Source organism: Macaca mulatta, chromosome 11 (genome assembly GCF_049350105.2).
Source record: "Macaca mulatta isolate MMU2019108-1 chromosome 11, T2T-MMU8v2.0, whole genome shotgun sequence".
NCBI classification, from domain to species: Eukaryota; Metazoa; Chordata; class Mammalia; order Primates; family Cercopithecidae; genus Macaca; species Macaca mulatta.
Window position 1 is genome coordinate 113,567,016 of NC_133416.1, and position 13,840 is coordinate 113,580,855.

The 13,840-nt window shown below is 42.2% G+C and overlaps 1 protein-coding gene across 8 annotated transcripts in view; it reads left to right on the forward strand.

Moving 5' to 3' along the window:
• The window catches only part of TCP11L2 (t-complex 11 like 2), a 49,231-nt gene extending 40,479 nt beyond the window's left edge, over positions 1–8,752 (forward strand). For 7 of the 8 annotated variants that reach the window (XM_077952554.1, XM_077952553.1, XM_077952555.1 and 4 more), the window contains 2 exons: positions 236–408; positions 5,675–8,752. In XM_077952554.1, coding sequence (XP_077808680.1) covers positions 236–408; positions 5,675–5,919 — 418 coding nt within the window. In that variant the 3' untranslated portion in view covers positions 5,920–8,752. 8 annotated transcript variants of the gene reach the window in all.
• The last annotated feature ends 5,088 nt before the right edge of the window (positions 8,753–13,840 follow it).

The following is a 13,840-nucleotide window of genomic DNA, read 5'->3' on the forward strand; positions in this document are numbered from 1 at the left end:
GCTTTTCTACTTAAACACTGCTACACAATTTAATGATTTTAAGCATTTAAAAATCTGCTACATAAGAAGGTTGGTGGTTGGGAGGAGTGACTATTTTATAAGTTCATTCTAATAGAGGTTATTATTGTCGGTATAAGAGAAGACTGGTAGACATCTAAAACAAGTCTGTATATTCAAAATAGTAACTTGATGAACAAAAACTTTCCCTGGTGGAATTTCATTTTATGTTTCACAGGACCTTTAACTTGAAGGAAGTCCTGAATTCTATTGGTGTTCAGACTTGTGCTGAGGTTAACAAGACCCTGATGGAGAGAGGTTTACCCACTTTCAGTGCTGAGATTCAAGCTAATCTTATAGGTCAATTTTCAAGCATTGAAGAGGAGGACAATCCTATCTGGTCCTTGATTGGTGAGTCCTTTTATTGATTTCTGCTTCAATTCCAATTTGCTTTAACTTGCTGATTTTGACTAATTATTAAGTCAGTCAAATTTTTGTCTTAAACACATTACCTGCTTTTGGAGGATAAGCATTGAAAATGTCAAGAAATCATGTTTTCAAGGGCCTGGGACTCATTGCTGCTTCTGTGTGTCGTGGAGTGGGGGGATGTTTCAGGACCTATTATCTATTCAGCCAATAGATTTTATGACGAGAATAACAGAGTGCTGGGGTAATGTTAAAATCCTAGATCAATGCAGTAATTCAAACCAGCTGGCAGTATGTTCACAGATAGTAGATATCAGTTCTGCTGTGAGCAGCTCTGAAGGAACTTGGTCAGGCTTAAAGAGACAAAGACTGAAAACGCGTGGATCCAGGAGACATAGTGTGCAGGCTTTTTGTAATGGTAGGCCAGGAAATTGTCTCAAAGTCAAGCTGTGTTGGTGAGTTGGGAAAATGGATAATGTATCAGTTAGGACTTTTCTGTTACCTGTGACAAGAATCTAAACTTCTAAACTAGCTTAAACAAAATGAGCATTTATTTTCTCATCTAACTGAAAAGACCAGGGGTAGGGCTGGCTTCTGGTACAGCCTAATGAGAGTTCCAGCTGTCACTGGCACTAGTTTTCCTGCCTCCAACTCTCAACACTACCTTCTCCTGGGCCGGCTGCCTTCACAGGCAGACTTTTCTCATAACAGCAAGATGGTTTTAGCTCCAGCCTACAACCTTCCATATTTAAGTGAAAAACAAAGAATCTGCCTCCCTGTTAGCTCAAACAGTGACCCCATATTTGAGTCTCAGTGGCTCCAGTTAGCCTGACTATAGTTCGTGTCCCGTTCTTGAATTGGTCATGGTGGCCTGAGGGGAAGAAAGTTAAGCCTGAGACACGTATTCACCTCCTGGAGCCAAGGAGGAGTCAGTTTTCTCTGTAACACCTGATGAGAGTAGGGAGGAGATGGTTACCCCGAAACAAAATCAGAGTATTGTGGCCATAAAGAAGGGGAGAAGCTGCTGTGTGGTACAAAGCAGTTGTCTACTGCAGAGGTTCGAGGATGAAAACCAAAAGTAGAAGAGTGTAGAATTAGAATGTACTAACCTGCTAAGATTAATCTGCAGATTTTCAAAGTACAACATGGACTGCCCTAAGATACTATTAATTTGAGACTTTCAAATAGTGTTGTTCATCCTTATCCCTGGGGACACGGAATGCTGGGGATCCAGGCCACACAGGCTACTTCAGTGGTTCAGAGCTTCAACTTTGCCCCCAGAAAGGAACAGTGTCGGTGTATACAACATTGTAGGCCGCTGGGGAGGCTGCTCCTGAGAGGGGACAGTTAATAACAATAACAAACAGAGCATGACCATGATCACCTGTGACCAAGCCCTTATCTATATACCTTCACGTGCTGACATGTGTCTGTCCTCAGAGCATGCCATCCCAGCTGAACAGGTAAAACCTGAGAGATGGTGTTCTAGGAGGAAGAGGGATAGAGTGGGGATTGAGACACTGTCCAGCAGTCTCTGCAGCCAACTGCCAAATCCCCAGTAGTGTGCAGTCCTCATGAGGATGGTGTGCGGGTTTGTTCACTGCTGTATTCTTGTGCAATGCTGCACCCACACATATATTTAATAAATATTTGTGAAATGGGTGAATGCATAGGAGACTTGGAGAGGTTAAGGAACTTTCACTCAAAGTCCCATAACGAGCTGGGGGTGGAGTAGGGATCCTTCCCCAGCCTGTCTGACTCCAGAGCTCATGTTCCTCACTGCTCTGAATGGCACTTCAGTCAGAGCTGGAGCCCTGCTGCGTGCTGGCAGAGTGGCCAGAGTGTCCGAGTGTACTCTGTGCCTTTTCTTTGGATAAGGGAAATGCTTGCAGTATCAGAAGGAATCTGAGGGCCAGGAGATGCCTCTTAAAATCTGGTAAAGCAACTTTTGTCCACCCAGCTTTCCCCAGTCCAACTTGCCTGTCCTTTTGCAAATTGAAAGCATTTTAAATCTCATTCAAAGTACTGTTGCCCTAGCAACTTAAGTGACTCACTTGAGCGTCTCTCCTTCGACCCTGGAAGCCTAGGACACGCCTTTGGCAGGGACTCCGTGTGGCTGCTCCTAACTGGACAAACACTCCTGTCACTTCAGCCTTTGCCTAAAAATGGACTCATCTGCAAACGAGGCAGGAGAGACAGAACCACCTGCTGACTTAAGAACGATTTTGAAAGGGTTTCATTCTTTAAACCTTCTTAAGGGAAAGTGTTTGGATCATATCTGTGATGATATAGACCCGGGCCTCTGAGGGTCAGGCAACTATTCTAAAGGGAAAGTAGTACACAGTTAACTCTAAATGTATGCCTGCAGAAGAGTGAGAATAAATTAAACAGAGAGATTCCTGGAACATGAGAAGGGCTTCATCAGTGTTGGCCATGGTTTTCCTCTGCTCAGGGTACCCACAGTGTGCTTTCTTTTGTTCTCATTGATGCGCTATTTATTTACTGAAGGGATTACAATCCCCAATTCCCATTACAATTCTTAACCTTTTGAAGATATTAGAAAGGGATTTTTCTTTGAAATACATACTAAGTAAAAATTATGGATTACCTGCTGTGTAAATTATTTGCATGCCTACATCTACTTCTTTTTCTGAGATGGAGTCTTGCTCTGTCACCCAGGCTGGAGTGCAGTGGCATGATCTTGGCTCACTGCAACCTCTGCCTTCTGGGTTTAAGCTATTCTTCTGCCCCAGCCTCCCGAGTAGCTGGAACTACAGGTACACGCCACCATGCCCAGCTATTTTTTGTATTTTTAGTAGAGATGGGGTTTCACCATATTGGCCAGGCTGGTCTCAAACTCTTGACCTCATGATCTGCCCACCATGGCCTCCCAAAGTGCTGGGATTATAGGCATGAGCCACCGCACCCTGCCTGCCATCTACATTTTTAACAAGTAATTTCAGTTGTACAGGTGATACAGAATAATTTCTCCTTGTAGAAAAATTACAGACAAAGGCCAGGCACAGTGGCTCATGCCTGTGATCCCAGCACTTTGGGAGGCCAAAGCAGGAGGATGACTTGAGGCCAGGAGTTTGAGACTCTCCTGGGCAACAGATGGAGACCCTGTCTGTATAAAAAAAGAACAAAGTTACAGATAAGGCTTAAGTCACCTTTGTTTGCCTTCTTCTGTCCCCATTTACCCCTGGCTGCCATGGTTTTCAGTTTGTTATTTATCTTTATAGACCCTTTTCAGTCCATTCTCACTTAAGTTCAGTCAGCATTTACAATGTGTCTGTCACATGCCAGACCAAGAATATAAAGAGGAAAAAGATATAACCCTCCCACTCAAAGAGTCCACTGTCCAAGAAGGGAGAGAGACACTTCTCAACTGGCAATCGTATGTCCTGATAGTCTGGTAACAGATGCTAAGGAAAGTCACAGAAAGGAGGTAACTTTTGGCACAACATTGAAGGATGCCTTTGATTCTGGGCAGAGATGAGATGAGGTGGGATGGCATGGCATGGCATTCTAGTAAAAGGAAAGAATTCTAAGACATGGACATTGGAAACTTAAGTTCTAAGTCACACCTAGCTGGAATGTATGATCTTTGTGAGCATTCTTGGGTGATAGGAATTTCAGTAGTATCATAGTTGTCCATATTCAATGTGGCGTATTTTCCTTAGTAAACCTTCTTATTGGTGAGGTTTCTGCTCCCAAAGCCAGAGAAAGCCCTTGGAGCAGCCTGAGCTATAGCAGGTCTTTTCTGTCCAGTATTACTAATAGTTGTCCCATGCTATTGCAGCCTGATTTCCATATGCATTTCTGTGCTTTTGTGTAGTCGTGTCAAACTCAGATACTTCGAGGCAGTGATGCAGGAAGGGCGGGGAAGGTGGCACAATGGTGTGCTAGTTGGGGTGGCCCTTCCTTAGTGTCTCCTGATTCTTGGCCATGTGTGAAGTGCCCTGTAACTTATTTAGTATTAATTAATTATGTTTGAGATAGAGTCTCCCTCTGTTGCCCAGGCTGGAGTGCAGTGGCATGATCACAGTTCACTGCAGCCTCATGAGCTCAGGCAGTCCTCTCAACTCAGCCTCCTAAGTAGCTGGGACTATAGGCATGCACCACCATGCCTGGCTAATTTTTAATGTTTTTTTGTAGAGACGAAGTTTCACTATATTGCCCAGGCTGGTCTCGAACTCCTGGGCTCAATAGATCCTCCCACTTTGGCCTCCCAAAGTGCTGGGATTATAGGTGTGAGCCACTACGCCTGGCACCATGCAATTTATTGTTCCACCAGGGTACTTTTGAGAGTCTCTTTTTAAAATTATGCCAAACAGGTGTAAATTTTGACTGTCCTGAGGAAACCTACATGTGTGGTCCCCCTTGCCGTGTGGTAATTTGGGCCCCCAAGTTTGCCAGATCTCTAGATTTTTCAAGAGAAAGCAGAAATGTGGATTTCTATGTGAAATCTTCTGATTTTAAATGGCTTCTGTTTTTAAAAAAGACACTGCATGAGCCAGACTGGCAATGCCAGTTTACAAACTCAGCTTTAGTGTATGTAATTACAATCGTGAACATTTAGGATTAACTTGTAAAAGATTCCCCCCAAATAGGGCTCTGCATTTTTTATCAGTCAGCTATTGCTGCAAAACAAAATACCACAAAACTCCTAAGCTTAAAAAAAATAAGCATTTATTATTACTCACCAGTCTGTGAGGCAACCGGATGACTCTTTTGGTCTTGCTGAATTCACTAATGTATTTGTGGATCAGCTGTGGCTCAGGATGGAAGCTTTGCTGATCCTGGCTGGACTTTCTCAGGTGATTGAATGCTGGTCGGCTATGCACTGGTCTAGGATAGCCTCAGATGGAACAGCTGGGTTTCCCTCTCCTTGATCTCTCATCCTCCAGCAAGCCCAGGCTTATTCTCATGGCCGTAGTAGGTAGAGAGTGGACATGAACAAGAGTGTCCTCTTGAGGCCAAGGCATGAAACTGGTACTCTGGCATTTCCACCGCATTCTGTATTGGCCAAAGTAAGTCACAGAGCCAACCAGATAAAAAGGATGGGGAAAACACTCCAGCCTTTGATAGGAGGAGCTGCAAAGCTACCTTAGAAAGGGGATGGGTACAGGGAGGGGTAAAGAATTGGGAACATTATTGCAGTCAACCTATTACACTTACTTGTTCTTGTTTTTAAAAAGTACGTACTTTAATAATGGACAGATAAAGGTATCTTTCTTTTTTCCTTCAGATAAACGAATTAAGCTTTACATGAAAAGCCTACTTTGTCTTCCAAGCCCTCAAAAATGCATGCCTCCTATGCCAGGAGGCCTAGCTGTCATTCAGCAGGAGCTAGAAGCCCTAGGCTGTCAATATGCAAACATTGTGAATCTCAACAAACAAGTGTATGGACCATTTTATGCAAATATACTTCGAAAGCTGCTCTTCAATGAGGAAGCCATGGGGAAGGTAGATGCTTCACCTCCTACTAACTAAAGAAGAACTGACATTGGATGAGAGATTGGAAATCCAGCACTTTGGTATCCAGTCCACTTCCATTGATGGCATTAGAGATCCAGCACATTCTCAGTACTGTGGTGCAGTATTAGCCCAAATCTGTGTAATGGGTAATATTAGCATTACAGAAGACACACACATCACATAGACCCTCAGAAGACACAAACATCACATAGACCCTATTTGTGCATCATTTTCAAGTTTAAAACAGACATTTGTAATGAACAGAAAACAATTTGTAATGAACTATATTACCTATATAATACTTGTAAATGTTTTCTTAACCATTTATATTTGGCTTATGACATTCAACCCATAAGGAGCTGTTTTTCTCACTTGTCATTATCAAACCTAATGATTTATTTTGGTACAACTCCTTAAAGGGTTGAAGGTTGTGAGAATAACTGAGGGAATTGATGTTCTGAATAAATGATGTGAAGTAAACATAATTGTATTTGAAATGTACAATTACATTTTATTAATGTGTTAACAGAAACTTACAAAGTAAGTCCTCAAATTACACAAATGTACCAAATCACACTTTATAATACCAATGGTCAGTATTTATTTAGAATTTGAATGTATTAAGTACATTTTTATGCTACATACAAACTTTAGATAAAACCTCCCTTGTTTGTTTAGTGAAAATAGAAGCAATTCCCTTCTCAAAGTATTCTAGAAGTTTGTTTCTTCTTACAATTTATCCTGCTCTCCAAGAAAAACAATTTTTGCACAAATCTCTTAGTGAATGTCCTTGCATTTCTCAGGCCATTGATAAGGTTTATATAAGAATTTAATATTTTTATGTGAGGCAGGGCTCATTTGGTTTACTTGTAAGAAGAAGAAAGGCAGTCAATGATACCCGTTCTCCATGAAGTTCATATCTGAAAAAGAAACAGTTAAACTTTGGATTTCTTACCCATATGACTTAACTAGCAGATGTCTTTTGTGCTGATGAAAGCTTTACTGTGTTATGACCAAGATGCTCTTCTAAGGATCATTATCATTTGCTTTTTTTTTTTTTTTTTTTTTTTTTTTTTTTTTTTTTTTTGAGACAGAGTCTCACTTTGTCACCCAGGCTGGAGTGCAGTGGTGTGATCTCAGCTCACTGCAACCTCTGCCGCCTGGGTTCAAGCAATTCTTCTGCCTCAGCCTACCGAGTAGCTGGGACTACAGGCGCCTGCCACCACGCCTGGCTAATTTTTGTATTTTTAGTAGAGACAGGGTTTCATCATGTTGGCCAAGCTTGTCTTGAACTCCTGACCTCGTGATCCACCCGCCTCGGCCTCCCAAAGTGCTGGGATTACAGGCATGAGCCACCGAGCCCAGCCTCATTTGCATTCTTGTTTTGTGGGTTTTGTTTGCTTGCTTGTTTGTTTGAGATGGAGTCTCACTCTATTGCCCAGGCTGGAGTGCAATGGTGTGATCTCGGCTCACTGCAACCTCTGCCTCCTGGGTTCAAGTGATTCTCCTGCCTCAGCCTTCCAAGTAGCTGGGATTACAAGCATGCACCACCACACCCAGCTAATTTTTGTATTTTTACTAGAGACAGGGTTTCACCATGTTGGTGAGGCTGTTCTCGATCTCCTGACCTCATGATCTGCCTGCCTCGGCATCCCAAAGTGCTGGGATTACAGGCATGAGCCACCGCGCCTGGCCTCATTTGCCATTCTTGAGCATTAAATCAAACCTTGCAAAGTTGGGCACTAGTGATCACTGAGACTTTAGAGAAATCTGCTTATCCTGGAATTACTCTTCTTGGAGTGCTGAGGGAAGCACTACAGTTGGGAGGTACTTGGTCTGAAAGGAGCTTCATTTGCATAAAATACATTTTTGATTGTTTTGTTTGCTAAGGACTCAATTGAGCCCTAGTAATTTGGTGAGGTAGAGTGGGTAGAAAATGAAAGGGAGTATTCCTTTCTTCCCCAACCTTCTTTTCCTCACTACAACCTTCACCATTACGGTGTTACTTCGTTATTTTATGAAGTTTTAGGAAGTGATTGTGTGAATAAATTGTCTCCATTGTTTGTATTTGGGGAAATCTGCCAAAATTTGAGGAAATTATGAACGTCAGTTTTTTTTTTCTCACAGTGCCCAATACATTAGCCATTGTCTCCACGGAAGCTGCTGCATGCACGTGGAGTTTTACTGAAGAGTACACCATTGGTCTTAGCTATTTTTTTCTCTTCCTGCAGTCCTCTTCTGCCCACGTTTTCCTATGCACAGAAACTATAAGGTGCTGAAGACATTTGGTTTTCTCTTAAGCTGAAAGAGTTCTCAGCTGTTCTGTCTTTGGGGCATGGGCATCAGGGAGAATCTGACAGTAGAAAGGTAATATGTAGTGTGATTTTTTTTGTTGTTGCTTTCTGGGGTGAACTGTATACTTAACAGGTGGTGTACTTCTTTATTACCGGATTTGAATCCAGCTGATCCTCTTTTATATACTCGATTATACTACAGTGGCCAGCAGGAAAACAATGTACAAACATTTTTTAAAATGCATTTAAAATGAAGGGCATTCTGCTTTTTTTTTTTTTTTTTTTTTTTTTAAAGTGGCAAAGTAAATCTCAGTGTTTCAAGTCTGGATTTAGGCAACTACATTTACTAGGATTTTAAAAATTGTATCCCTTAGCATGTTGTTTATTTGGTTTTTACTTAAATGTTTACTTCTGCTTTTAATGTTTTCCTAACACGGTCTCATTTTGTAATGTAAATTTGTATTAAATGTCATACACACATTTTCATTCTTCTGCTAAAACATGTATTGTGTGCACTTACTAAATTTTAAAACATTAAAAATTATTTCAAGATAGCCAGTGTCTCTGTTTTCTAAACCACTTCAGGGTAGCCTGGGACTGGAATATTGGATAGTCTTTATTGGATAGTCTTTAGAATGATTCTTGTGCTGACCATCAGAGCCTTACAGACATCAAGTCATGTTTATTCACAATTCATTCATTGAGTCAACAAACACCTATTGAGCATGTGCTGTGTGCCTGCCAAGAAGTATCCCAGTGGTTGTGATACATAGATGATAAAACACTGTCTTCAAGAACTTTGTAATCTAGTGAGAAGGACAAACTTGTGAACAGTTACAATAAAGTCTAATGAGGGTTAAAAAATAAAGCTGGGCGCAATGGCTCATGCCTGAATCCCAGCACTTTGGGAAGCCAAGGCAGATGCATCACTTGAGGCCAGGAGTTCGAGACAAGCCTGGCCAACTTGGCAAAACACCGTCTCTATTAAAAATACAAAAATCAGCCGGGTGTGGTGGCACATGCCTGTAATCCCAGCTACTTGGGAAGCTGAAGCAGGAGAATCGCTTGACCCTGGGAGGCAGAAGTTGCAGTGAGCCGAGATTGCGCCACTGCACTCCAGCCTGGGTAACAGGGCAAGACCCTGTCTCCAAAAAAAAAAAAAAAAAGAAAAGCATAGTGCTAGGGAGAAAATGGTCAAACTCTATTTCATAAAGAAGATAATTCTTTAGCTAAAACACGAGAGATACATAGGAACTTGCCAAGAGGCCACAAAAGGAAAAAACACAACAGACCAAGTGCACAGTAAGTACAACAGTATGGAGAAATGGTGAGCCAGGGATCAGAGTAAGTTGGAAGAATGAAAGTGATGAATGAGAGGTGATCAGGCACGGTGCCTCACACCTGAAATCCCAGCACTTGAGGAGGCTGAGGCGGGTGGATTACTTGAGGTCGGGAGTTGGAGACCAGCCTGGCCAATATGGTAAAACCCCATCTCTCTACTAAAAATACAAAAATTAGCTGGACGTGGAGGCAGACACCTGTAATCCTAGCTACTCAGGAGACTGAGGCAGGAGAATCACTTGAACCCAGGAAGCGGAGGTTGCAGTGAGCCGAGATCGTGCTACTGCGCTGCAGCCTGCAGACAGAGGGAGACTTGGTCTTAAAAAAAAAAAAAAGTGATGAGAGGTGAAACAAGAAAGACGAAAAGGTTATCGGATGCCATGCTAAAATTTGGGTGGGGGGCAGGGGTTGTCCTGAAAAGGAAAAAGAATCATTGCATCTCTTGAAACAGGAGAAGGTCACAAACAAATCTATGCTTTGGAAAGATGGCCCTGACTACACTTGTTGATGCTAAAATATTCCTATGTCTAGTGTATGTATGCTTACATGTACTCACACGTGAAGACATGATAGCAGCAACTGAAATGGACTCTGGTTAACTGAAGCAGAAAAGGAGTTTATTGGACGGGCGTGAAGTACCTCACAGAATCTAGGTAATCAGAGAGGAACCAGGTTTGGAAAATGGACAGGAACCAAGGTGATGCAAGCTGCAGGAGTGCAGCCACTCTAGAATCAGTGCTGCGGCTTCAGATATTGATTTCTCAACTGTCTTTCTTTCTTTGCCTCATTTGCTTAATATCTAAAGTCCCACATATGAAAATTCAGTTGAGTGAGTCTTAAGTCAAGTGCCCAGGCTCTAATTTGCAGGGGATGGAGTGAGGGAGGGGAATTATGATCCTTACACTCCTGTGGTCCCACCAAAGTCATCCAATTAGGGATTTCTCCCAAATTGAGAGGGCATGCTGAGAAGCAGAAAGAGAAAAATAAATCCACTGTAATGATCATTCATGAAATCTTTAAAATTTGTATGTGAGAAACGTGTCAGGAGACCACCCAAACCAGCAGTGCTTCTGAGAATTATACAAAAGATGATTTAAGGAAAGGCGTAGTTACAAGAAGTCAACCTTTCTTAATAAGTGTAGGCGAACTGCTGAACAAACAGCCCCCAAGTCTCAGTGGTCTCATAAGCTAAATTCTCAAAGCACAGTTCAAAGCAGGGGGTAGGGTGGAGTTGGGGGATGGGTCTTCCATTCAGCCATCCAGAGACCCAACTTCCATCCATGTCATGACTCCACTGTCCTCTAAGTCTTCATTCGCTCAGCTGATAGGGAAGGAAAAAGACTGCCCACTTCCACTCATGTTCCATTGTCCAGAATTCAATAATGTGACCTCACCTTACTGCAAGGGAGGCTGGAAAAAGTGCCCAGGAGAAAGGCGATCATGGATATTGTTGGTAAGCATTAGCTGTCTCCACTTCAGGTCCCTGCCAGTGAACGTTCTCTTTATGAAAATAGGTTTAAAATCATGTGCCTGATCTTTCAGTGGTAACTCCCGAGAAAGGGGAGGATTTGAAAGCCAGACCCAGGAGAATCACTAATGAGTTCTGTGATTGATTGGCTAAGTGTGCTATAGGAATGGGGAGTGCCTCCTTTGTGCAACATATTTTTACTTTTCAGTCGCATCTTTCTCAAGACTGAAGTTCAGCCTGTTCTACCTCTGGGGATGTTCAATTCCAAAAATTTTCCACTAATTGTTCTGTAAAAGCATGGGACTAAGAGTTGTAAGAACTTAGTTTGAATTCACTCCTACTACTTCACAGCTATATGAACGCGAGCCAGTCTTTTAATCTCGCCAAACCTCAATTTTCCACCCTACTTCCCTACCCTACTATCTGCCTACCTCACAGTTATTGTGAAAGTAAAATGAGACATATTTGAAATTGTCTGCAAACTCTAAAGCACAATGTAGCCAGAATACATTATAATAACTATAATTTATGAGTCCTAAACCTCTTTCAAGCTTCAAGGGGTTTTAGTATTTGGAGATGTGATGATCAAATACTTAAGTACATAAGAACAAAAATTTTCGTATCTCATCAGAACCATGGTTCATTAAGCCCAATATTGTCATTGGCGGAGAAACCCAAGGGTACGCAGAAGGCTGCGGTTATTGTCCTTGATGTCAACTTCAAAGGCTAGCGACAAAATCCAACATGTTCTAATTCCATTTAGTAATCAATTATAACATTATCCTCTACGATTTACTTTAATCTTTCGAAAGGTATATTTGTACTATCAACTTGTGTCCTCTTGTTCTGTTTTCAGAGTGAGGCTTTACCTTTTCATTTCTAAACTTACTATGTTAGCTTCTTTCAGATTTCAAGGGAAAGGAACAGAGGGATTTATTGTAAACTTTTATGAAGAAAAAAGGAAATCCAGGAATTTGTCTCAGCAGCTGTATTTGTAGATGTGGTGAACCTGAATATAGTCTTTATTCTCTTTCAGAATATAATAAAAAAATATTAATAGCCACTGAGCACTTACCCTATGGCAGGGACTACCCGAAGCACTTTATGTAGATACCATATAACTGCACAGCACATTGGGAGGCAGGCTCCCTCATTTCCATATGTGGAAAATGAGAATCAGAGAGGCTAAGGAACTTGAACAATGTCACAGAGCTGGTAAGTGTATTTGAACCCAAGGAGTCTCACTCTGGAATGTGTACCATCCTTCAAAAGTGTTTCTCAGGGCCACGGACCTGCTGGCTCATGCCTGTAATCCCAGCACTTTGGGAGGCTGAGGCAGGTGGATCACCTGAGGTCAGGAATTTGAGACCAGCCTGGCCAACATGGTAAAATCCCATCTTTACTAAAAATACAAAAATTAGCCAGGCGTGGTGGTACAGGTCTGTAATCCCGGTTACTTGGGAGGCTGAGGCACGAGAATCACTTGAACCTGGGAGGTGGAGGTTGCAGTGAGCCGAGATTGCGCCACTGTACTCCAGCCTGGGCGACAGAGTGAGATGCTATCTCAAAAAAAAAAAAAAAAAAAAAGAAAGAAAGAAAGAAAAAGAAAAGTATTTCTCAGACCAGGCACAATGACTCACTCCTGTAATCCCAGCACTTTGGGAAGCCGAGGCAGGCAGATTGTTTGAGCCCAAGAGTTCAAGGCTGCAGTGAGCTAGGTGACAGAGCAAGACCCTATCTGAAAAAAACAAAAAAGGTATCTCTGTGGTGCTGATACCAAAGGCTGACTTGGCATTTACTTCTCAGCTTCTGTTGCTGCCCTCCCCTTTGGGGTGTCTTCATTAAAAGTGTCCTGAGAGTGAATATGATTGAGTTTGCTCGCCATGCATCAGTTTAGATGACCCTCAAACCCCACATTGGATAGGGTTCTCATGATAAGCCACTTCATCCCTTAAATCCAGCCCACATAGCTGTCTTGGGCAGGTACCTGGCCCTATTGGTTCTGACAGGATAATAAGATCACATCACACAAAGAAAGATCTGGGGGCATGGCAGGCAGCTCAAAGTTTTCGGACTATCCAGTCTTGCTTAAAATGCAGAATGTTCTCTGACTTCAAGGGTTCTCCCTCTGCTCTTGCCTTTTGAGACTGAAGAGTCCTTATTCTTTCTCTGACATTGTTTCTGGTCTTCTCTAGTTCTATTATGAATTAATTGAGACATAGAAATCAACCATATATAGCTTTTTTCCAGTCTGAATGCATCAAGGTGTCAAGAAGGGAGGATAATCTTTTTCTTTTGTCTCTGGCATCTTCATGTTGAAGCCTCTCAGAACACGGTCTAATTTCTTTTACAGGGCATAACAGTCCGTGATGGTACAGCTCCAGTGGATCTTTCTAGTGTCATCTACAGACACGTCCCTTGAAAAGCCCTATGTGAGAACCACACTCAATTGTCAGGATGTGGTATAATGTACTCTAATGCCCTCATGCCATTGCTCATGCTGTGTTTCTCTACTTGAAATGTTTTCCGCTACCCCATGCTTTTGGTATGGCATTATGATAGAGTGGTTAAAAGCATGGGTTCTGGGGTCAAATAATTACGGATTTAAATTCCAGCTCTGCTTGGGCAAGTTTTCTTAACCCCTGTGAGCCTTAGTCTCTTTACCTGTCAAGTGGCAATAATCATATTCATCCCCTGGGGTTGAACACTTACTTAGAGAATGCACATCAAGTGGTCATTGCAATGCCTGACAAAGAGTAAACACTCTGTAAACAGAAGTTCTCCCTAGTATTTCAGGACCCAGATTGTATACCTCTGCCTTTCCTTTTTCCTT